At 40.9% G+C, this 26,621-nt stretch overlaps 1 protein-coding gene across 2 annotated transcripts in view; it reads left to right on the top strand.

The window, feature by feature from the left end:
- NPR3 (natriuretic peptide receptor 3) overlaps window positions 1-26,621 on the top strand; it is a 76,946-nt gene that overhangs the window by 10,804 nt on the left and 39,521 nt on the right. For both annotated transcript variants that reach the window (XM_055422213.2, XM_055422212.2), the window contains exon 3: window positions 16,209-16,375. In XM_055422213.2, the coding sequence (XP_055278188.1) occupies window positions 16,209-16,375 (167 nt within the window). The remainder of the gene's footprint in view (window positions 1-16,208; window positions 16,376-26,621) is intronic.

Here is a 26,621-nt window from a genome sequence, read left to right on the forward strand (position 1 = left end):
GTCTGGCTCTTTGCGGCCCCATGGACTGCAGCACGCCAGCTTCCCTTCCAGATTCAGTTCAGTTCAGTCCCTCAGTCGTGTCCGACTCTCCGCGACCCCATGAATCACAGCACGCCAGGCCTCCTTGTCCATCACCAACTCCCGGAGTTCACTCAAACTCATGTCCATCGAGTTGGTGATGCCATCCAGCCATCTCATTCTCTGTCGTCCCCGTCTCCTCCCACCCCCAATCCTTCCCAGCATCAGAGTCTTTTCCAGTGAGTCAACTCGTCGCATGAGGTGGCCAAAGTATTGGAGTTTCAGCTTTAGCATCAGTCCTTCCAATGAACACCCAGGACTGATCTCCTTTAGAATGGACTGGTTGGATCTCCTTGCAGTCCAAGGGACTCTCAAGAGTCTTCTCCAACACCACAGTTCAGCTTTCTTCACAGTCCAACTCTCACATCCATACATGACCACTGGAAAAACCATAGCCTTGACTAGACGGACCTTTGTTGGCAAAGTAATGTCTCTGCTTTTTAATATGCTATCTAGGTTGGTCATAACTTTCCTTCCAAGGAGTAAGCGTCTTTTAATTTCATGGTTGCAGTCACCATCTGCAGTGATTTTGGAGCCCCAAAAAATAAAGTCTGACACTGTTTCCACTGTTTCCCCATATATTTCCCATGAAGTGATGGGACCAGATGCCATGATCTTAGTTTTCTGAATGTTGAGCTTGAAGCCAACTTTTTCACTCTCCTCTTTCACTTTCATTAAGAGGCTTTTGAGTTCCTCTTCACTTTCTGCCATAAGGGTGGTGTCATCTGCATATCTGAGGTTATTGATATTTCTCCTGGCAATCTTGATTCCAGCTTGTGCTTCTTCCAGCCCAGCATTTCTCATGATGTACTCTGCAAATAAGTTAAATAAGTAGGGTGACAATATACAGCCTTGACGTACTCCTGTTCCTATTTGGAACCAGTCTGTTGTTCCATGTCCAGTTCTAACTGTTGCTTCCTGACCTGCATATAGGTTTCTCAAGAGGCAGGTCAGGTTACTCTCTCTTAAATTTCTCTTATAAAATGTTCAGGAGCCACTAACAGATATGATCCAAAGCATTTAATTCCTTAAAATGGGTCTGGAGAAGTTCCCAAGGTACCTGTGATGGAGGGTGTTTAAGTCATCAAGATCACAGGTACACAACATTTCCTCCCAAGTGCGGTTAGGATTCTCTCTGAAGTCAACAGTGTGTAAGGCTGTGGAGCATTTCCTCAGGTACCACACACTGGCAGTTCCAGGGAAACTGTCAGTGCGTATATCACAAATGGCATATTTACCTGGAGCTCCACTTCCCTGCTATTGCAGTCGAGGTATAGTTAGATGGGATCTAAACCTTAAAGCATGTGCCTCAGTTTCCTGCTTTGGTATACTGGCTTACTTAAGCAATCAGTTCAGGTCAGTCGCTCAGTCCTGTCTGACTCTTTGCGACCCCATGGACTGCAGCACACCAGGCCTCCCGGTCCATCACCAACTCCCGGAGTTCACTCAAACTTGTGTCCATTGAGTCGGTGATGCTATTCAACCATCTCATCCTTTGTTATCCCCTTCTCCTCCTGCATTCAATCTTCTCCAGCATCAGGGTCTTTTCAAATGAGTCAGTTCTTCGCATCATGTGGCCAAAGTATTGGAGCTTCAGCTTCATCAGCATCAGTCCTTCCAATGAATATTCAGGACTGATTTCCTTTAGGATGGACTGGTTTGATCTCCTTGCAGTTGAAAGGATTCTCAAGAGTCTCCTCCAACACCACAGTTCAAAAGCATCAATTCTTTGGTACTCAGCTTTCTTTATAGTCCAACTTTCACATTCATACATGACTACTGGAAAAACCATAGCTTTGATTAGATGGACCTTTGTTGGCAAAGTAATTTTTCTGCTTTTTCATATGCTGTCTAGTTTGGTCATAACTTTTCTTCCAAGGAGCAAGTGTCTTTTCATTTCATGGCTGCAGTCACCATCTGCAGTGATTTTGGAGCCCAAAACAGTAAAGTCTGTCACTGTTTCCATTATTTCCCCATCTATTTGCCATGAAGTGATGGGCCAGATCCCATGATCATAGTTTTCTGAATGTTGTGTTTTAAGCCAGCTTTTTCACTCTCCTCTTTCAATTTCATCAAGAGGCTCTTTAGTTCCTCTTCACTTTTTGCCATAAGGGTGGTGTCATCAGCATATCTTATGTTATTGATATTTCTCCCAGCAATCTTGATTCCAGCTTGTGCTCATCCAGCCCAGCATTTCTCATGATGTACTCTGCATATAAGTTAAATAAACAGGGTGACAATATACAGCTTTGACGTACTCCTTGCCCAATTTGGAATCAGTCTGTTGTTCCATGTCCAGTTCTAGCTGTTGCTTCTTGACCTGAGTGCAGATTTCTCAGGATGCAGGTCGGGTGGTCTGGTATTCCCATCTCTTGAAGAATTTTCCACAGTTTGTGGTGATCCACACAGTCAAAGGCTTTGGCATAGTCAGTAAAGCAGAGGTAGATGTTTTTCTGGAACTCTTTTGCTTTTCCTATGATCCAGTGGATGTTGACAATTTGATCTCTGGTTCCTTTGCCTTTTCTAAATTCAGCTTGAACATCTGGAAGTTCACAGTTCATGTACTGTTGAAACCTGGCTTGGAGAATTTTGAGCATTACTTGCTAGCATGTGAGATGAGTGCAATTGTGCGGTAGTTTGAACATTCTTTGGCATTTCCTTTCTTTGGGATTGGAATGACAACTAATCTTTTCCAGTCCTGTGGCCACTGCTGAGTTTTCCAAATTTGCTGGCATATTGAGTGCAGCACTTTCACAGCATCATCTTTTAGGATTTAAAATAGCTCAACTGGAATTCCATCAGCTCCACTAGCCTTGTTTGTAACGATGCTTCCTAAGGCCCACTTGACTTTGCATTCCAGGATGTCTGGCTCTAGGTGAGTGATCACACCATCATGATTATCTGGGTCATAACAATCTTTTTTGTATAGTTCTTCTATGTATTCTTGCCACCTCTTCTTAGTATCTTCTGCTTCTGTTAGGTCCCTATCATTTCTGTCCTTTTTTTTTCCTATCTTTGCATGAAATGTTCCCTTCCTATCTCTCATTTTCTTGCAGAGATCTCTAGTCTTTCCCATTCTATTGTTTTCCTTAATTTCTTTGCATTGATCACCGAGGAAGGCTTTCTTATGTCTCCTTGCTATTCTTTGGCACTCTGCATTCAAATTACTTAAGCAATAGATCGTTGTGAATGAATGTAATAAATCACACTTCTCATGGGGATAAAGAAAAGTTGTTGAAGCAAAAGTAATTTTTTTCCCTGTAATGGATAAAACTGAAGACTTGTGGCTTGCAGGATAAACACCCAGTTTTTCTCTCCTTGCTCTCATTATTGTCCTTTCCCCTCTCTTTATATAAGCAGAGTGTCAGTTTTGCTTCTTGGCCCAAGATCAGAATGTAACTACATTATTGAATACAATTTTGAATTCATTGAAATAGTGGTAGAAACTTGTGACAAATGAAAAAAATTTACTGAGTTTAGCAAGTTGGCTACTGCAAGCATAGAATTTGGAGACAGTGCGTGAGAATGCAAGTACACAAAAAATTAGGTACTGGAATTCCTTTCATCTCTGGATAAAGCTTGCATTACTTTTTCCTGCTCATTACAATACATGAGTATTACAGAAATTTTGAGAAATGTAGAAAAGCACAGGGAAGAAAATAAGTGACTGCAACTCTACTATCCAGATAAAAGTACACTGATAATATTAAGGTGTACTTCTTGTCTGTTTCATTAAAAATATGTATTTATGGAAAATATTTTTCAATAAAATGATCACATTATCCATAGTATAGTTACATAGTATTTTATAATGCTAATATGGCATCTTAATCAGTCTTTTAGTTTTCGGTATTTATGTTGTTTCCAGTTTCTCATTATAAGAGCAATGTTATACTGAGCTGCCTTGCTGTGGGGATGCATTTGTGCATACACATGCTGTCCTGTGCTTGGTCGCTCAGTCGTGTTCAACTCTTTGCAAGCCCTTGGACTGTAGCTCGCCAGGCTTCTCTGTCCATGGGAATTCTTCAGGTGAGAATACTGGAGTGGTTTGCCATGCCCTCCTCCAGGGGATCTTCCTGACCAAGAGATCGAACTCAGGTCTCCTGCATCGCAGGCAGATTCTTTACTGTCTGAGTCACCAGGGAAGCCCAAGAATACTGGAGTGGGTAGTCTATCCCTTCTCCAGTGGATCTTCCCGACCCCGAAATTGAACTGGGGTCTCCTGCATTGCATGTGGATTCTCTACCAACTGAGCTACCAGGAAAGCCCATACACATACAGACATTCATATGTATGTGTGTGTGCAATCTGAGCTTCTAGAAGCAGAATTTCGGGGTCAAATGTTATATGCATTTACATTTTGATGGATATTGCCAACTTGTCCCTTTAAAAGGTTTGCCAATTTACACTTCTGCAACAACATATAGAATGTCTGTTTTCCTGCATCTCTGTCAATTCTCCATCATCTAACTTTTAAATTATTTTATTTATTAAAATTTATTTTTATGTATATAGCAAAGTCTTGCAGGTTTCTTTATTTGAATTTCTCATCATTCTTGCTGAGTTCATTCTTAGATATTTAATGTTTTCTGATTGTTGTTATGATCCTGACCTCTTCCTATTACATTTTGTAGTTGTTACATAGAAACAGGAATTCTACATATTAAACCTTCTGTTCTAATAGTTTTTAAAATCATTTTCAAATAATAGCAATAACTAGCTGTCCATTTTGATAGTTGAATATTTTTTTTCATTTTTTACTCCATTGACAATAGCTTCCAGAATAATTTTGTGTAACAATGGTGGTACTTAATTTTTAGTATCTTGTTAGAAGTAGATGTTAAAATACTCCTTGGTTTATTAAGTGTGGTTTTAAAAAATTGAAAGTGAGTGATGAATGTTATCAAATACATTTTACCTGTACTGTTAATAAATTTCCTAGTATTGAGCCATTATAATATTCTTGAAATTAAACATAGTCTGCATTTTTTTTAGATGTATTGCCGATGTAAGTTTTTAGCATTTTATTTAGGATTTTTGAATCTACACTCATGAGTGAGATTGGACAATTTTCTTGCCCTTAGGTCATTTCAGTTCAGTTCATTTGCTCAGTTGTGTCTGACTCTTTGTGACCCCATAAACCTCAGCACGCCAGGCCTCCCTGTTCATCACCAACTTCCGGAGTCCACCCAAACCCATGTCCATTGAGTCGGTGATGCCATCCAACCATCTCATCCTCTGTCATCCCCTTCTCCTCCTGCCCTCAATCTTTCCCAGCATCAGGGTCTTTTCAAATGAGTCAGCTCTTTGCATCAGGTGGCCGAAGTATTGGAGTTTCAGCTTTAGTATCAGTCCTTCGAATGAACACTCAGGACTGATCTCCTTTAGGATGAACTGGTTGCATCTGCTTGTGGTCCAAGGGACTCTCAAGAGTCTTCTCCAACACCACAGTTCAAACGCATCAATTCTTTGGTGCTCAGCTTTCATTATAGTCCAACTCTCACATCCATACATGACGACTGGAAACTTAGGTGGTATTGCCCTATTTTAATAGGGCAATATTGCAGGCAGAAGATCCAGGGGATCTTTCCAACCCAGGGATCGAACCCAGGTTTCCCACATTGCAGGCAGATTCTTACTAGCTGAGCCACAAGGGAAGCCCAAGAATACTGGAGTGGGTAGCCTATCCTTTCTCCAACGGATCTTCCCAACCAAGAATTGAACCAGGGTTTCCTGCCTTGCAAGCAGATTCTTTACCACCTGAGCTATCAAGGAAGCCCTATTTTAATATCAGGTTAATATTAGCTTTATAAAATTAATTGGGACACTTTCCATTGTTTTTCTGCTCTAGAACAGTTTGTGTACCATAAGACTATTCCTTGAAAGATGGAAACAATTCAACTTTGTCTCTGGACCTAACTTCTTTTTAGAGGTAATTTTTGGACAATTAAAAAAACTTTTGAAATAATTTCAGATGTTCAGAGAACTTGCAAAAATAACACAGAGAGTTCATGTATACCTTTTGCTCAGATTTCTCTAGTTTAAACAATTTATATAACCATAGTACACTTATCAAAAGAAAACTAACATGGTACAATACTAAGAACTAAGCTATAGGCTTTTTTGAAATTTACCACTTTTCCTCCTAAGGTTCTTTTTCTATTCCAGGATTCAGGCCACTGAGTTGTGTCTTCTTGATCTGTGATAGTTCTTCAATCTTTCTTTGTTGTTTATGACCTAACACTTTGAATAAGTCTGTTATTTTGTAAAATGTTTCACATAATAAGTTTAATTTATACATCTTTGGCTGGAATACTACAAAAGTAGTGTTTGTCCTTCTCACTGTGTAATATCAGTGAATGAGAAGTCATATATATATAACTTACTGTTGGTGACTTTGGGACAACTTTCTAAACTTTTTTTTAATATGGAAAATTTAAAATGTACACAAAAGTGGAAGAAGTAGTGTAATAAATCCCCATGAATCCATCAATTAGCTTCAGGAATTATCAATACATGGCCGATCTCATCTCGTCTATATCATTCTCTTTGGGACAACTTTTTAAAAAATTAAATTTATTTTTAATTGGAGAATAATTGCTTTACAATATTGTATCAGTTTCTGCCATATATCAACACGAGGGACAACTTTTTAAAGCTTATTTTTTCACTAGCTCAGTTTTTCTGCTTGAAAATTTAACTGCATGGAGCTCTGATACAATCTACAAAGTATCCTTGGTGTTACTTTCTTTTTTAAAAAACAGTCTTTATTATTGTTATCTTTTATTAAAAAACATTGGCTGCGCTGAGTCCTTGTTGCAGTACTCAGGCATTCTCTAGTCGAGGCATGTGGAAGCTTCTCTCTAGTTGTGGTGCTTGGGCTTCTCAAGTCACCGCTTGAGGGCTTAGTTGCTCTGCAGCATGTGGGATTTTAGTTCACCAAACACGGTTCGAACCTGTGTCCCCAGCATTCAAAGGCTATCCTTGGTGTTTCTGACTATATCGCCTTTCTTTCCCCTTTTACAGCCTGGTTGCTTAGGCTTTGAGCTCAGCTGTCAATGTGCCTGAGAGGCTGTGCCACAAACCAGCTCTTGGCAAATTGATATCACCCTGCCCTCATCCTCAAGCCTTAGTTTCTTCTAATGATAATAACAGTGCTTATCTCATGGCATCAGGCAGAGTAATAAATGATGTGGTGTGTGTGAAATGCATAGAAAACTTCTTGGAACATGATGAGTGTTTAGTAAATGTTAGTTATATTTACTATTAATTTCAATTTACACCAACAGTTACATATAGTACTTTAAAAATGATAATTTTGAAAAAATACATCTGTACATTTTCCTGTGGTATAGTTTTATAGCTTGATTTAGGCCATACATTTTTCTGTTACCAGATTAATCAACTTTTGTCTAGTACCTCATAAGGACCTGGGTGCATTAGGAATTATATCTGTATGCAAATAACCAAGACTCCTAACTATAGTAATTTAAACAAATGTAGAGATTTATGCTCTCACTTGTAAGTAGTCCAGAGGTGGGCAAACCAGGGCAGAATGATGGTTCCATAAAGTCATCAGGGATCTAAGCCTTTTCGGGTTTTTGGCTACCTCAGTGCTAGTGAATGGCATCCATCCTCAAGATGATGAAATCATGGCTAGAATTCCATGGATTATATCTTAATTCTAGGGAAGGCAGAAGGGGAGCATGAGAGGCAAAAAGAGATCCTTTCAGTTGACTCAATTCTGTTTGAAGGGTTCACTGGAAGCCCCATTCATTATTTTTTGGTTACATATCATTTGCTACCCCTCATTGAAAGGGGGAGGCAGGAAATGTGTGCTTTTAGCTGGTTTCACTGGTACCCCCAGATCAATTCAGGAATCTATTACTAAGGGACATGGGACAATAGATGTAAGGAGGCAACTCTCCATGTTTGTCACAGTCCCTGAAGCACCTTTCCTCCTCAGAGCAGAAGCAGCAAACAGGATCTTATGGAAGGTACAGTGACCTAACCAAGGCTCTGGAGTCTGCTGCTCATAAAGGGCCTTCTCTGAGATTTTATATCCTAAGAATCAGTGTTTCCCGCGTGGCACAATGGTAAATAATCTGCCTGCCAATTAGGAGACACAGGTTTGATCCCTGGGTTGGGAAGATCCCCTGGAGAAGGAAACGGCAACCCACTCCAGTATTCTTGCCTGGAGAATCCCATGGACAGAGGAGCTTGGTGGACTATAGTCCATGGAGTTGCAAAGAGTGGGACAAGACTGAAGTGACTAAACCACCACCAACACATGTTCACGAAAAGTTATCCAACATCCTCCTCTCCCTGTGCTTCTTCACATGAAACTCTACACCACTGCTAGTAAAAGGCTCTATTTTAAATAACCTTTGAGATTTTTTTTTAAAGAAACATATTGATAGTGTGTCTGTATTTACTGATTATCTGATTGTTTTGGTGGGCACTCAAAAAAATTCTCAGGTCTGCCCCCAGTTATATTGTTATAGGAGTTCTGAATTTATTATAAGGAATTCAAGTGATGGAGAATAGATTGAAAGCATAGGTTTTCAAAAAATCTAGAGCTCTGAAGAATTTTGGATAGCACTTTTTGGCGTTTCCATTTCCTGGCATTGTCTTGTCTGGATGTAAGTTTAGGTGGAAAGTCATTTGGGTGATCCTGTCTGGGGCTCTATTGTGTTGTAGCACTTCTCCTGACTTCCTGAGAACTCAGAGCGCACTAGTTAAGGTGAGGATGGAAGTATCCCAGGGCTGGTAATGCACTTAAATTACTTGACTCGCTAACAGTAGGATAATGACAGAGAAACTGGGGAGGAATTGGATTTTATGTTTTGCTGTTTAAGTGATATGTTCCCAGGTGGTGCAGCGGTAAAGAATCCACCTGCCAATGCGGGAGATGCAAGAGATATGGGTTCAGTCTCTGGGTAGGGAAGATCCCCTGGAATAGGAAATGGCAATCCACTCCAGTATTTTTGCCTGAAAAATTCCATGGACAGTGGAGCCTGGTGAGCTAGTCCATGGGATTGCAAAGAGTCAGCCACGACGGAGCAACTGATCGTGAGTGCATGCATGTTCTAGTCAGTTTGGAGTAATGAGAAAAGAGAATTCTCACATAGTCCTGTGGTCTGTGTGGCTCTTGAGGGAGAGCTGACTATTGGAACAGCGGGAAAAGCTGACACCTTTTGTGGGCTATTAGCCAATTTTTGTAGCCTCAAGGCAAAGAAAATTACTGTTGGAAGGGTGGCATGAGGTGATTGGTTAGGATGCTATAGGGTGGGTATGTTTACCTAGTATGGAGTCAGGGAGCTGGCTGGTTTTGATCAGGGTTCTCAGGGCAACGGTTCCTATGCGGCTTGGTCTGTTTGGGAGATGACCTTGGTACAGGGCCTGGCACAAGGCTTTGTATCTGTGACCTTGGTACAGGGGTTGTTAAACCATGTTTAAACACTTCCTTTTCTAATTGTTCTTCCTTTGTTCCTTTTTTTTTTTTAAAGCATTTTTGTTCTCCCACTGAATTTGCAGTTTTATTTATTTTTAAAAATAATTTATTTTTGGCTATGCTGGTCTCATTGCTATGTGGGCTTTTCTCTAACTGTGCAAGCAGAGGCAAGTACCGAGTTGCAGTGCTTGGGCTTCTCATTGCCATGGTTTCTCTTGTTGCGGAGCGCAGGCTCTAGGGTTTGTGGGCTCAGTAGTTGTGGCTCCCAGGTTCTAGAGCACAAGGTCAAGAGTTGTGGCACATAGGCTTGGCTGATCTGTGGCACATGGGATCTTCCCAGACAAGGCATCCAACCTGTGTCTCCTGCATTGGTGGGCAGATTCTTTACCACTGAGCCACCAGGGAAGCCCCCCCCCCCCCCATTTGCAATTTTAAATCTTGGATCATCCTAAACTTTGATTAAGTGAGGAGGAGCAGGCATGGCACTGGTGTTTGGAGGCTGGGCTTGTGTTTGAATCTTGGCTTCCCTGGTGGCTCAGACGGTAAGGAGTTTGCCAGCAGTGCATGATACCTGGGTTTGATCCCTGGGTTGGGAAGATCCCCAGGAGGAGGAAATGGCAACCCACTCCAGTATTCTTGCCTGGAAAATCCCATGGACAGAGGAGCCTGGCGGGCTACTGTCCACAGGGTCACAAAGAGTCGGACACGACTAAGTGACTTCACTTTCTTTTCTGTGACCAAGTGACTTCAGGCAAGTTTAAGTCTCAGTTTCTTCATCTGTAACATGGGGATCATACTTCAGTATTTCTCATAGAGTGTGTATATATATATATATATTTATGGGGATTAAGTAATGAAATGCTCTAGGCAAAGCCGTTCACAATGGCTTTGCTCAGTAAGTGGTTCTGTTATCACTGATGGGAGGAACTGGACCAGCAAAGATCAAGGCAAGCATGTAACGTTTGGAGAGAGTGGCTTAGGCAAGGAGGCTGATGCTTTTCTCTTACTTGAATGTCTGCCAGAGGCCTGGAGCCACAGTGTTCCGCAGCCATCCTGGTTGTACTCCAGGCGTCGTTTCTTGACTGTGGTCTGTGATGTCTCAGCTTGTCGCCCAGCCCACATTTACCAAAGGCTTACTATGTGCTGAATCTTTGGTAAGTTTGGAGAACTACAGGATGACATGGGAATCCCAGTGTGGGTACCACCGGCCTGAGCCAGCTCCCTGGCTGCAGGATTGCCGAGCCTAGGGCTTGCTGCTGAGCAAGTTGTTTCCTCTTTCACAAATACTCTGTACCCTTCTCACTCGAAATGCAAGCCTGAATGCATGTGTGCTGTGCTAAGTTGCTTCAGTCATGTCTGACTCTTTGGAACCCCATGGACTGTGACCCGCCAGGCTCCTCTGTCCATAGACTTCTCCAGACAAGAATACTGAAGTCAGTTGCCATGCCCTCCTTGAGGGGATCTTCTTGACCCAGGGATCGAACCTGCATCTCATGTCTTCTTCATTGGCAGGCAGATTCTTTACCACTAGTGTCAGTTGGGAAACCCAAATGCAAGCTTGGACCTCCACAATGTTTAAAACCAAACCAAAGAAAGAAAGCAAATTCACTTTCCTTTATTCCTAAGAAATCTACCAGAGTCACCTTCTCTGCCTACCCTCTCATTAGCTGCCTTCTTTCATCTCTTCTTAATCCCTTGTTCAGAATGACTGTAGTAGTAAGACAATAGATCCACCACACCTCTGAGAGTGCTGGGTCACCACTGATACCCTCACCGCCAAAGCCATCAGCCGTACCGCAGACCACACTTACATGCCTCTAAAGCAGTGCTGGCCAGTGGAACCTTCTGTGATGCTGGTGATGTGCTATTCTGTGTCGCCCCATACAGGAGCCACATAAGACCATTGTACGTTTAAAATGTGGCCAGTGTGACTGAGGAACTGAAATTTTAATTTTATTTAATCTTGGTTAATTGAAGTGTAAATAGTCATGCATGTGGCTTGTGGCTGGTATATGAGGTCAGCTCTAGTTCTTGTCCTATTGCTTCTGTCCATTTCTTTCTGGAATCCCTGTTTTTTTTAGCCTTGGTGGCACAGCATTCTTCTGGCTTTCTGTTAGCTCCTCTCACTCCTGTGCCCAGTAAAATAGCACCCACTGGAAAAGACTCTGATGCTGGGAAAGGTTGGGGGCGGGAGGAGAAGGGGACGACTGAGAGTGAGATGGCTGGATGGCATCACCGACTCTGTGGACATGGGTTTGAGTGTACTCCGGGAGTTGGTGATGGACAGGGAGGCCTGGCGTGCTGTGATTCATGGGGTCGTGGAGAGTCGGACACGACTGAGTGACTGAACTGAACTGAACTGATCTGAAAGGCTGTGTGTTCACCCTCGGCCCTCTCCTTTTGGGTTCTGAGTGTAAGACACGTGGACGTGACCTCCAGCACTTTCTCCAGCCCTCGTTCTTCTTGCTGGCTTCAGACCACTCTTTCCAGCCGAAGCCTGGTGCTGCCACGTGGGTGTTCTGCAGTCAGTCACCTTGAATTGACCGTGACCCTAACTGAAATCACTGTCACTTCCACATCCACTAACCCGTTCCCGTCCCTCTGGCTCTGCTGTTTCCTCTGACAACCGTTGGCCTTTCCTCTCTGGCATCACCGGTGACGCGCGTCCTTCTCGGCTGTCGTTCACTCCCTCAGTCTTGTGGAGTCTTCACATTCCTCTCGCACAGCCCTCTGCATTCATTCTCAAGGGCTCGACCTCTTTTAATGATTCTAAAAGCACATGCTGCTGAAAATTTGCTAGATTCAGAAAAACACGAAAAGAAAAGAAAACTTGCCTGTGATTTGAACCACCCGGAGACCCATGTACAATTTTTTTTTTTTTTGGTGGGGGGGAAGTTGTGACTTCGCACATGTAACCTCTCGTAACCTCTTGCCTGGATTACTGTGGCTCTGAACCCTCAGTGTCTCCCCAGTCTAATCCACTGCTATTTCCCTAGGCATGAGTCTGATCATGTCATTCTTCTGTTCCGCTCGTAAATCTCCAGAGGCACCCAGTTGTCTGTTGAATTAAATTTGTCCCCACTGGTGGGGCATCACGCCAAGCTGACCTCCGCTTTCCTAGCTTTCAATGGCTCCGTATGGGAAAGGGTACTGACATAACGCAACAAGAAACTCGCTCAAAGCAGGAAGTCATGGTATCAGTTTTGCTTGTGACTATATACCTGTTTAATTTGGCTTACATTTATTAGTCATTTTTGTTTCCATTCTTTTTTTTCTAGAAAACAAAACTTCCAAGTCATTACCTTTTAGATTGTGGTAGACAGCTGTATTGTACCAAATTTCACTTCTTTAAAAAAAAAAAGCTTTTCTCCATATTATCATAGTAACTGAGATAGTTGCTATTTCCGGTTCTATGTGTATTTTCTAATTATGCAACAGAACACCTTATAGAGTTATTTCCTTTCTTGTGCCTTTGGAGAGGACTCATACCCAAAGCTGAGAAACACTGACTCCCTTTGCCCAAGAACCATCATTCCTGCTGACTCTTCATACCTTGAGTCAATTCAAAATGAATCAATAAACATGGATTGCACTAGAAGAAATGGATTCCTCCATGGGCTGAAGATCTTCTGGATGTTCTTAGAAGTTGGGGTCTTTCTAGCAAATGAAATTTGGCCCCTTGACAAAAGGCCATGTTGTCTGTGTCTTGAGCACCCAGCAGGGTTGACCCTGGCCTGGCCAATGAGTGACACACAGCTCACTCGCTCTCTGAGCACTGGCATAGCTGTAGCCTCATCGGGTTCAAGAGGTTTTGTCCGGGAGAAGAAGGAGGGCAACTTCATCGAGTTTTGTCTGGTGGCCTGAAATTTAATCTTGTGCTTATTGCGAACGGATCTAGCCCTTAATGAATTCTGTCCTTGGCTCTATCTTATTTATCTTTTAACAGCTCCTTGGCACATAGTAAGCAATTAATAAATGGTTGCTATTATTAGGATTATGACTAAAGAGAGGTCTCCACAAACAAATTCTTTGTCCCTGTCTTTTCTCCTGCTCCAGACTGAGGTTCCCAGCTGCCCACTGAATGTCATACATGTTTGCACCTTTGCCCGTGCCATTGTAGGTTCTGCCAAGCATGCCTTTCCATCCTCTTCTCATCTTATTAAAATCCTATTCACACATTTCAGGCCAGGTGGAAGCCTCTTCCTGGCATGAAACTTCCTTCATTGGAGCCGGTTGCCTCTTCTTGTATAAGCTGTGTGGTTTCCATGTACCACTGGCTGCCCTGTGTAGTAAGCTGTTATCTTGTAGTGACTTCAGTTTTTTACGTGTCCATCTCTAAATTCCTCTTTTGAAGGTGGTGGAGACCATTCATAATGTTTATGACGCCCACTCTGGTAGCTATCATAGAACCTTGTGTGTAGTTCAGTTAATCCATGTTTGTCTGGATTAAGCTATGATAGAAATTGCAAAGCCACCAGCTCGTCACCAGACATTTTCTGCAAGATTGGTGCGAGGCCCACGAGCCCTGGCTGCACATTCTGGAAACATCCTCACTGTCCCGCTGCTGGGCTCTGGGCTGCTATGGACTGTGGGCTTGGGGGCAAATAAATGACTTGGATGTTGGACTCCAGCCTGTTGAATTCCTTGCTGTATTTGCAGAGATTTCTAGGAATCACAATGATAATTCTCAGAATTACTGTCACTATGGTCAAAAGTCAGAGGTTCCTATTTCCTTTTAGGGTCCTACAAACTACTTCTTTTCTCAAGAATGAAATGATAAAGAGAAGAGGAATGATTCTTATCCATGTAATTTGCCTTTGCTTTTGTGAAAGGGAGAGCCGTAAAACAGCAGGTTTCTGAATGCCTTGGTTTCCAAGAACGCTGGAGTGGGTTGCCATGCCATCCTTTAGGGATTCTTCACAACCTAGGGATTGAATCCAGGTCTGCTGCATTGCAGGCAGATTCTTTACTGTCTGAGCCACCAGAGAAGATAATTGTATCCAATTATCTGTAAAATTGTACCCCCAAATCTGTAAAATTAATATGACCAACCTAGACAGCTATTAAAAAGCAGAGATACTACTTTGCTAACAAAGGTCCATCTAGTCAAAGCTATGTTTTTTCTAGTAGTCATGTATGGATGTGAGAGTTGGACCATAAAGAAAGTTAAGCACTGAAGAATTAATGCTTTTGAGCTGTGGTGTTGGAGAAGACTCTTGAGAATCCCTTGGACTGCAAGGCAATCAAACCAGTCAATCTTAAAGGAAATCAATCCTGAATATTCATTGGAAGGACTGATACTAAAGCTGAAACTCCAACACTTTGGCCACGTGATGCAAATAACTGACTCATTGGAAAAGACCCTGATGCTGGGAAAGATTGAAGGCAGGAGGAGAAGGAGATGACAGAGGATGAGATGGTTGGATGGTATCACTGACTCGATGGACATGAGTTTGAGCAAGCTCCAGGAGTTGGTGATGGACAGGGAAGCCTGGCGTGCTGCAGTCCATGGGGTTGCAAAGAGTTGGGCACGACTGAGCAACTGAAGTGAACTGGAATTGTACCTACAGTCACACAATCTTGAGAGGGTTAAATGAGTTTATACATATAAAGTGTTCAATGATGAGGCTTTTATTATTATTATAATATATATATATGCTCAATAAATGCTAGCAATTTTTATTTTGTTACTGCTGATGCACTGATGAACTTGTCTAATAAATAATCTTTATGATGTTGCCAGCACTAAAGAGATATAAGTTTTCAAGTTCACCTAAGCTACTTTTCAGCCTGAAGAGATTTGCGAAATAGTTCAATAATCTCAAATCTCTTTTTCTTTTAGTACCAACTTTATAATACTTTATAAATTCATTTTCATATGTAGCCATCCTTGCCTTCCACATCTGTATAGAACTGGGTTTATTGTAGCAGGTTAACAACTTGGTTGACCTTCACAGTTGATTGTAGGTATTGAATAACAAGTGAATTTGTTGTTCAGTCACTAAGTCATGTCCAACTCTTTGTGACCTCATGGATTGCAGCACTCCAGGCTTCCCTGTCCTTCACTGTTTCCTGGAGTTTCCTCAGATTAATGTCCATTGAGTCCATAAAGCTATCTAACCATTTTTTCCTCTCTCATCCCCTTTTCTTTCTTCCCTCAATCTTTCCCAGCATCAGGGTCTTTTCCAATGAGTCAGCTCTTCGCATCAGGTGGCCGAAGTATTGGAGCTTCAGCTTCAGAATCAATCTTTCCAATAAATATTCAGGGTTGATTTCATTTAGGATTGACTGATTTGATCTTAAAAAATAAGTATGAATGGAAAGGGATAAATCTACTTCTTACTCCTGCGGTGCTATAATTCTTGAGGGCCTAAAATTCTTGAGGGCCTAAAACTCCAGTTACGTGGTTATTATAAGGCAATGAATCTAACAGTGCTTTTCTCTCTGTCTCACGTGTCTTTGGAACACGTGTCTGTCTTTGGAACACGTGTCCAAAGGGCCTTATTTTCCCTTGATGATCTTAACATTGTCACTTTACACCCAAGTGCAAAACTGTGACAATACCTCCTGCCCCAGCCTCCAAAAGAAACATAGAAGCACATCATGGTAGAAAAGGGAGAATGGCCCCTTTGTGGTGACTGGCTTGGAATTATAAATATTTTTACTTCTCCCGTAGGAGATGGCTCGTGGAAGAGAGGAGACAAACACGACTTTGAAGCTAAGCAAGCGTACTCATCCCTCCAAACAATCACTCTACTGAGGACAGTGAAACCTGAGTTTGAGAAGTTTTCCATGGAGGTGAAAAGTTCTGTTGAGAAGCAAGGGCTCAGTGAGGAAGATTATGTAAGTGCTTGATTAGGAGCCTAGACCTTCAGCATCCCCAAAACAGTCGTCGAATTAAATCAGATGTGATAAAGCACCCTGTTCTAAATCATTCAAAGATTCCTAGGTTCAGGTCTGAATGTCACTGTTGCTCTCCCTGTGTGTGTGTGTGTTTTCCTGGCCAACTTTCCTCTCTCCTCCCCATTGGGCCCCCATCACCCCACCCTTCACTTAAACTTTTCCAGCTGCTTCAGGAAGAGAAATTGCTTTCTGTGGGTACTTGTGGTCATGCTAAGCAGAGGTCTGCAGACTTCCCTCACCTCTTCTGCTAGCAGCATGTTGGGGGAGAAGACAGAGGAAGGGTTGCCAAAGTTTGGCATGCCTCACTTTTCCAAAGCTTGGTGGAGGAAGGTATTTTGGATTTTAGAAGGCTCCTTCTTTTGGCAATCTGTCTTAGCTTTGTGGCCCATCTGCTTCCCTCGCTTGTGGCCCTGTTGCCTCTTTCCGCTGTGGGCTGTTTCCTACTGAAGTATTCCAGAGCATCCTACTCCATTAGTGTGGTTGTTACTCAGCATCTTCCAAGATGCATCTTCTAACTCCGACTGGAGTCAGGAGCTCAGGCCAGGCTCCGGATTAAGCAGCAGGACTTCTCACTGTGTGATCCAGGGCAAATTCCTCAGTCTTCCTCATTTAGACGAGGGTGGGAGGATCATAGATAATCTAGTGGAAGTCTTTAGCACTATCTGGTCAAAAAGTTGGAACTAAATGAATGGTGCCTCTTTTGTACTGTTGTTATAAGATCATACTTGTCTTTGTAGGAATTTGCTGTCCAGTGACATACAAAGGGTCTTATAAAGTAAATGGTCTTAAATGCCATGTATATACATGTATATAACACATCATTTAAAATATCTTTTGATTTTCTAAATCAGCACTGTCTTCTACATATGTAATGTGAACCACAAGTGTAATTAAAAATTTTTTGGTAGTCACATGTGAAAAAGTTAAAATCAGGTGAAATTAATTTTAATAATACATTTTATTTCACTCAGATATAAAAATATTTCAACATTTAATCAGTGTAAGTTATGATTGAGATTCTATATATTTTTTCTTATATGAAGTCCAGTATGTATTTTGCCCTTGTATGCTAAATTGTTTCAGTCATGTCTGATTCTTTACAACACTTTGGACTATAGCCCACCAGGCTCCTCTGTCCATGGGATTCTCCAGGCAAGAGTACTTGAGTGAGTTGCCATTCCATCCTCCAGGGGATTTTCCCGACTCAGGGATTGAACTCGCATCTATACCTTGTGCATTGGCAGGCGGGTTCTTTACCACTAGCACCACCTGGGAGGCCCATTTTACCCTTACAGAATATCTTAATTCAGCTAAAGTGCTTGACCAGTGGCTGCCATATTGGACATCATGGTCTGAATTATGAAAGAAGTAGTGTTTCTGCAATAGGGAGGGGGCTTCCTGGGTGGCTCAGTGGGTAAAGAATCTGCCTGCAATGCAGGAGATGCAGGAGACTCGGGTTCCATCCCTGGGTTGGGAAAATCCTTTGCTGAACTGACTGCAATACAGTAGTTACATTTGGGAAAGCCACCTCACCTCTCGGGCTTCCCTTGTGGCTCAGATGGTAAAGAATTTGCATGCAATGAGGGAGACCTGGGTTCCATCCCTGTTTGGGAAGATCTCCTGGAGAAGGGCATGGCAACCCACTTCAGTATTCTCGCTTGGAGAATCCCCATGGACAGAGGAGCCTGGTGGGCTATAGTCCATAGGGTCGCAAAGAGTCAGACAGAACTGAAGCGACTTAGCTCTCTGTAATAGAGCCCGAGTTTTTTATAGAAACCTATGATAGTTTTGTCATCCTCAGAATCCCTTGCCCCAGGAATATGGAAGGACACAAAGGGCATCATGATTCCTTTAGTCGTTCTGCCAGAGGTGGTCTGTGTCAATATTGAAAGCATCCAAGTCTTTTACATATGCCATTATAGGTTATTTTGCTTTACTAAATTCATATTAATTTTCTGCTTCATATTAAAAACTCAAAAATGGTGTCATCTTGTCTAATGACAAATTTTGTCTTCTTCCTGAAGTTGTTGAAGTTCAAATATTTCAGTGTAGGTTGGCCAACACTGATGATATTCAGTGGGTGAAAGTTGGCATTCCAGTGCTCCCCCAGGTATATCTTCTTGATCATTAGTTATCTTGTGTTCAGAATATTAAATCTTATTTTAATGGTGAAGTGAAAGTGAAAGTTGCTCAGTCATGTCCGACTCTTTACGACCCCATGGACTATACAGTTCATGGAATTCTGCCAGGCCAGAATACTAGAATGGGTAGCCCCTTCTCCAGGGGATCTTCCCAACTCAGGGATTGAACCCAGGTGTCTATATTAATGGTAGTCTGGGCAAGATCTTCCTGAAAGGTGTACCTACTACAGAGATCCAGAATACATTCCAATCAAAGACTGCTGCTTTAGAGATTATTTGTAGTTGTAGATTGTAGTACTGCTTTTCTTTGATGGCAGGATCATTAAAACAGATTTTTTTTTTTTGATACTTAGCATTGGTGTTTATTTATTTTTGCCACACCATGCAACAAGTGGGATCCTAGTTCCCTGACCAGGGATCGAACCTGTGCCTGATGCATTGGAAGCTCTAAGTCTTAACCACTGGATGACCCTGGATCTTACAAATAGATAAAAATGATAATGTAAAGTAGAAATCGGAGCTCCTCCTAATGACTTTGTCTTTCTAGTTATGTGTGTTTTAGCTGTGCTCTCTTGAGTGTCATTGCAGATGTTTGTCAGGTTAGTTTAGACAGGTGGTTGTGGTGAGTACCATGAAGGAGGGAGCTATGGAGCCTGACATTGGTTAGAGCTTGAACTCCTGCAGCAGGAGATGCTGGAGCAGACTAGCAGGACGTGGTGGTCTTCATCTTAAGGCTCAGCTCTTTCCTGGGTCTCTTTCTCTTGTTTGTACTAATGGGTTGTCTCATCTGCTTACCTGGAACTTCTGTTCATGACATTCATCATGAGTTTTGCAGTCCTGGCTATTGATCTCAAACCCAGCAACTTTGGTGGACTCTCTTGATTACTTCTGAATTTTTACTGTGCATTTCCTAAGCAATCACCAGAACTGTGAATGATAACAGTTTTGTTTCTTTCTGATTCTTCTTCCTTTAAGTATGCTTAAGAGCATACTTAATTACATAAGTATTCTGAATTAAAATTAATTAAATAAAAACCTTTAAGGATACTGGCTAGGATCCCAGTGCAGTATTGAATATAAGTAGTGGTGGTGGGTGTCCTTGCCTTCTTCTTAACTTTAAAATGAAGAGCATACCAGGGAGAACATTTTGGCAAGATCTTTCAAAGACACATACTTAGCAAATTTGTATCTAGGGATTTATCTTTTAGTATGTAAAGCACTTGGAACAATAAAGCAAGTGCTGAAGTATAAGCACTGGCATTACAATTGTACAAAGTATTCACTGCAGCATTATTTGTTATGGCTGAAAACTGGAAACAGTCTAATTAACTGCCCATCAATAAGGGACTGTTTATATAAATTATAACATATGCATGCAATGGGATAGGATAGAATTGTGAAAAATAAGAACAAATCTCTGTGTATTCAGGTGGAAAACCTAGTATGATATATTAAATGATAACAGCAAAGTGCAGAAAAATGTATAAATAGTAAAAAAAAAAAATGAAGAGCATATAACACTTTTCATATCTGCTCATTCAAGTGTGATTTGGGGAGAGAGTGGAAGTTCTCTTTTATTTTTATTTGTTGGTGAGTTCTGTTTTGGCAAAATGATGCCCTTTATTAGGATAACTGAAATAAAAATAGCACAGAAAACATCAAGATTCACGTAATGTAGATTAAGGGAAGGATCTGGACACAGATTTTTTTTTAATTGAAGTATAGCTATTTGCAATGTTATATTATTAATTTCTGATGTACAGCAAAGTGATTCTGTTAAAGAATATGAAAATGAATGTGTATATAAATATATATATAACAGAATCACTGTATTTATAGAACATAATATTATAAATAATATATTATAATATTATAAATAATAAATGAATAATAAATAAAATAATAAATAATAAAATATTATGTTCTATAAATACAGTGATTCTGTTATATATATTATATATATATTTATATACACATTCATTTTCATATTCTTTTTGATTAAGGTTCTACAGGATATTGACTATAATTTTCTGTGCTATACAGTAGGACCTTGTTGTTTATCCAGCCTATATATGATAGTTTGTATCTACTTATCCCAAACTCCTAGTCCCACTCCCCTACCCCTCCCTTGGCAAAAATATCTCTGTTCTCTATGACAGGACACACATTTTCATTGTAGGCATTATAAGCTGTTTGATATCCCTGACTCCATGTCATGCATATTAGCATTGTGGTTGTCATATTAGCATGTGGTTGGCATCTTTGGAAGGCTTGCGATCTCAGAATGCAAAAGTTTGAAGCTTTAAAAATTTTATAAGGCTATATTTAAACATTGGAAGGATGGAGTGGCAATAAAATAAAATTATTATTATAAATTTAAAATAAAATTATTTTATTTTAAAAATAAATAAAAAATTTAAATAAAACTATTGTTATATATTTTAAACTTACCAAATTTTATTATCAATGTGATTGTTTCTCCCCTCTTTCTCTCTTTCCTTCTCTCTCTCCATCCATCTCCAACTCTTGCCTTCTCTTTTTTTAAAGTGACTTTTTAATTGAGATAAGAGCAAATTTACATGTAGTTTTAAGATGCAATACAGAGATATTCCTTATATATAGTGCCTAGTTTTCCCAATTGGTAGCATTTTGGAAAATTTATGCATGATCACAACCAGGGTATTGACACTGATAACAAGGCACTGATTTGACTCAAATTTTCTCAATTTTATTTGTACTTACGTGTGTATATACACATGTGTTGGTGTAAGTTCTATGCAGTTTAATCACCTGTATAGGTTGAGGTGATTAAATTTTATCAAATACCTTTTCTACATTTGTTGAAGTAATCAGATTTTTTTCTTTATTCTTTTATAATGTGGTGAGTTGCATTACCAAGGTTTCCCCCCTGAACCCCAGTTTTATTGAGATATAATTGACATATAACAGTATAAGTTTAAGGACAACATAAGGATTTGATATTTATGTATATTGAGAAACGTTCACCACAGTAAGTTTAGTTAACACTGATTACCTGGCAGACTTACAAAATTTTTTCTTGTGATGGAAGTTATAAAAACTATTCTTTTAGCAACTTTCAAATTTACAATACAGTATCATGGTCATGTATGGATGTGAGAGTTGGACTGTGAAGAAAGCTGATCGCTGAAGAATTGATGCTTTTGAACTGTGGTGTTGGAGAAGAATCTTGAGAGTCCCTTGTACTGCAAGAAGATCCAACCAGTCCATTCTGGAGGAGATCGATCCTGGGTGTTCATTGGAAGGACTGATGCTAAAGCTGAAACTGCAATACTTTGGCCACCTCATGCGACGAGTTGACTCACTGGAAAAGACTCTGATGCTGGGAAAGGTTGGGGGCGGGAGGAGAAGGGGACGACAGAGAATGAGATGGCTGGATGGCATCACCGACTCGATGGACGTGAGTTTGAGTGAACTCCGGGAGTTGGTGATGGATAGGGAGGCCTGGCCTGCTGTGATTCATGGGGTCGCGGAGAGTCGGACACGACTGAGCGACTGAACTGAACTGACTGACTGATTGTTGACTACGGTCATCTTATTGTACATCACATCTCCAGAATGGATTTATCTTATAATTGGAATTTGTATCATTGGACCTCCTTCATTACTAGAGTTTTTAAATTTTAATAATCTCCACACAACCTGGAATAATATTTCTGCTCCCTCTCTCCATCAAGTCTTGGAGTCTTCTATTTCTCGGTTCTTATCTTGGAGAATATAATCACAGTTGAACCTATACACGTTTGTCAGGGTGGAGCTTTCCAGACCACTGGCAGCCTGTAGACTAGACTTTCTGGGTCAAAAGTCCGCTCCTGTCTCAATCACCTCTGGTGGGTGGTTGGGTAGGTATATGTGTGATAGGATGGAAAATAAGATCGCTCAGGGTTGGGCTGCTGTTGGGTGTTGTGTGTACAGTAATTGTCTAGTTATTAGCACTTGTATCTTATGACATTGTCTCCACCATCCCTATGGGTGATATAATAGTATTTATTTATTTATTTTTTGGCTGCACTGGATCTTTGTTGTGGAATGTGGGATCTCTAGTTGTGGCAAGTGAGATCTAGTTTCCTGACCAGGGATTGAACAGGGCCCTCTGCATTGGGAGTGTGGATTCTTAACCCCTGGACTGCCAGGGAAGTCCCCATAGTATTTCTAAAGTATATTTGTTCTTTTACTAGTGAATCTGGTGAAAATCTAATCTATTCAATGCGTCATGTTTTAATAGGGCCCATTATATTGGGAGACAGTGTAGTGTTTAAATGTGCCAGTTTCCTTTTCATAGACCTGGATCTGCCTCTCAGTGTTTTTATCCTGAGCATGTTTCTGAAACTGTGCCTTAGGTTTCTGATTATAAAGTGGAGATAATAATTTTTAACTGACAGGTTAAAAGAATTTCAGCATTGTATATAAATATTTAAATATATTTAACATAATGCCAGGCACTAAGTAAATATTCAGTGAATGGTAGCCATTATTTCTCTTCCTTTTGCTTTTTATATTCCAGAGCAGTGTAACCCACGTGTCTGAGGTTCCTGCATATAGTGTTCTTTTTAGCTCCCCTGCTCATCCTTCAGATGTTAACTCAAGTAACACTTTCTCAGGACATTTTTCCTGATACTCCAGACTAACTCATGCACTCTGCTCCATGACATCACAGCCTGCCTCTCTGGTCGTAACCACATGCCTGTGTGTGAGATTTTTAAATTACTTCTGACTCCCTCTACCACACTGGAAGTTCCATGAGATCTGTTTACTCTTGCCTCCCCCTTACTATATGCTTGACACTTAGGAAGCAGCCAATAAGTTATTATTGAACCAGAAGACATCAGACCCAGCCCCCTTCCTATTCAGTGGTGAAGACTGAAGCCCTGAAGGAGGTGAAGTGTGTGTGTGTGCTTTGTCGCTCAGTCATGTCCAACTGAGCCTATAGACCGTATAGATTGTGACCCTGTAGACCATAGCCCACCAGGCTCCTCTGTCCATGGGGGTTCTCCAGGCATACTGAAGTGAATTGCCATGCCCTCCTCCAGGGGATCTTCCCAACCCAGGGATCGAACCCAGGTCTCCCACATTGCAGGCAGATTCTTTACTATCTGAGCCACCAGGGAAGCCCAGGAGGAGGTGGCTTTCCCAAATGTAACCACTGTATTGCAGTCAGTACAGCACTGTTGGGTGGTGACAGAGTCCTATGCTTAGACCTTAGCAGGTGCCTAGCGCTAGGAGTTCAAATCCACTCCAACTGTGGGAGATGGTATTGGGGGGTTAGTAGTGGGTTTTTATAGTGGGGATTCTGAAGGCCATCTGAGGGGGCATCAGAAATCTAAATTTAGCAGTAAAGTCCCATGGGAGAGGCCCTGTAGTATCAGTAGAGCTTCCAACCTGGCTCAGACAAGTGCTCGCCAACTGTCTGTCTAGCCTTCTCTGGTGGTTTTTATTGGGTTGCCCACATGTGCAGTGGCTCTCACTCAAGGGTGTCTTAATGGAGCTGTTTGGCTTCTGCCACCGAATGGTTCCAATTCTAGAGCACTGGTATTTAGTTTTAGAATGCGCTGTGTGGGGGCCAAGCCAAGATTAGTGGCGTCCCCTGACTCCCAGTCCAGTGACTTTCTTTTTCCACTACATCAGTCTGACCTTTTTAACAACAATGTACCCAATATGAGGGCAAACCCATGACCCAGAGATTAAGTGTCTCAGACCCTACAAGTGAGCCTGGCAGGCAGCACAGGCAGGAGCGCTTCCTTCCTTTCCCTGCACCCTGCTTGCCCAAATACACATTTATAAGATATCAGTTTTTCTTTACTCTTTCACATACTTGACAGAGTCTGATCAGGACTTGGTCTTCTCTCCATCTGCTGGGATTTATTTTGCATGTTTTCTTCTAAAGTGTAAACCATCATGTCCTAAGTCATCAGAGGCTGTTTATTGGGCACCCCAGGGAGCATGGCTGTGAACTTGATCCTGGACCATGTAATGGTCCCATCTTGGGTGGGATCTTCATCACCTAAAAATACTTGAGCAAGGATATAAATATCCATGAGCTCTGGGAGCCTACAGAGGCTGCAATTCCTGTGCCAGTACGGAGGTAAAACATCATTCACCTCAGTGTCAGCACTCTGACAGACTGATGGCACTCACACAAGTCTGGACAATTTATCTTGTAGCAGACCAAATGTGGCCCATGTGTGAAAATACCCATGTTTCAAGATAAATGAAATCAAACACGGTGGAGTGGGTTCACTTAGTTCTTTAGCAGGAGGCTCCTTCCAAATTCATCCAACTTTCCATGACCTCTTTACGTGGATGACTTAGGGTGCACTATGGCATGCTGTGATTCATGGGGTCGCAAAGAGTCGGACACGACTGAGCGACTGAACTGAACTGAACTCTATAATTATGTACAAAATTTTGTATGTAAGTGCACATGTGTATATTTCTCTCAAGAAACATGCACCCTTCATCTGACTTTTAATGGGATCAACCTCACAAAAAGGTGAGAATCATTGAATTAGACCAGGGTTAGTCAGCATCTCATTTGACCCCTTATTGTCCCATACCCTGTTTATTCACATGGATAGTCTACAGTGTTGTGTAAGCAGGGCTACGTTGAAAAATCACTCCCTTGGGAGAAAGTGAAGAAACACCTAAATGCCCTAATATTTTTTAATCTTATTCTGAAACCGTTTGTTTTATTCCTGAGATGGAAGAAAGAGATACTATTCATTTAATCATACTTTCATTCTGGACTAAGGAGTCAGTCTAGTCTTTACACCTACCAGTGTTTTCACATCTTTAAGAGGTAGACTTAAATTTGTCCCAGCTACTATTTCTCAGTTTAGACTGAGCCAGTGCTGGAGACATCTTTTCCCCTCTGGCAGCCACCCTGACTTCTCGGTCCTGTAAATCCCACTCTTGGCTTCGCCCCATTCTCCTATTGTGTTTGGCACTTCGGACACCCATTCACTGGCTGGCCCTTTAACAGTTGGCTCTGCTCTTGGGTGAAGCTCACCCTCTTTCCTTGATGTTGTAGTTGTTTAAATCAAAATAATACATGAATTTCTAGATTGCGTACAATGAAAAAAGACCCACACTAAATTAAAAATAAATTCATAGTGCTCTTAAGATAAACATGAGTCTCCCATTCTGCTCTACTCCACTCCTGACACCCATTCTTTTGAGGCCATAATTCTTAATGTTTTTGTTGGTCCCTGCTGTTTCCCTTTATATTTCTAAACTATCTTATTTATATTGATGTTTTTAATATTAAAATTTTTGATATTATGTTGCAATTTCCTAAAACGGAACAAGATTTAACTCCTTTATACATTCTTCCTCTACCAATACTACCCATCTTGTCAATATTTTATGACATAATTTTTAGTTAAAGGTATAGTCACAGAATAAAATCTGAAGAAAGACTAAAAAAATAGAGCTTTTATTATTATGACATACATATATGTGTATATAAATATGTATGTATTTACAACAGAATCGTGTGGTATTCTGTGATTATGTTTCTTTTCCTATGTAGCCTTTTGTTTTTTCTGGAGTTAGTAATTTCCTTGGTTTTTTATTTGCTTCCATGTAATTCTCACTATTTCATTCTCATTCCTTCAGCCAAAATTTTTAGAAAATGATGTGTTTTTTTTTCCCTATTGTCTTCCTGCTCTAGTTTAGAGTAACAGCTTTCTTTAATATCAACCTTTAGTTCTCTCCTGTACCAGATCCTTCTTTTTCTTAGATACCACATCTTCTTTGTTGAATTTCAACTTAGTTTTGAAGGACAAGGAGAATATAAGTGGAAAAACTTTTCAAACCTTGCATGCAATCAGAAAATATTTTTTATTGTTATATTTAATTGATTACTTATCTGGATATAAAATTGTAGTTTGAAGATTATTTTCTCCTAAAATTTTGGGGTCATTGTTCTATTTATTTTTCAGTTTTTGGTATTACCATTCTGATTATTTATCTCTTTCATACTATTTGCTTTTTCTCTACTTATAGAA

The sequence above is a fragment of the Moschus berezovskii genome, chromosome 18 (genome assembly GCF_049115385.1).
Source record: "Moschus berezovskii isolate FMDL1 chromosome 18, NW_MosBer_1.0, whole genome shotgun sequence".
NCBI lineage: Eukaryota > Metazoa > Chordata > Mammalia > Artiodactyla > Moschidae > Moschus > Moschus berezovskii.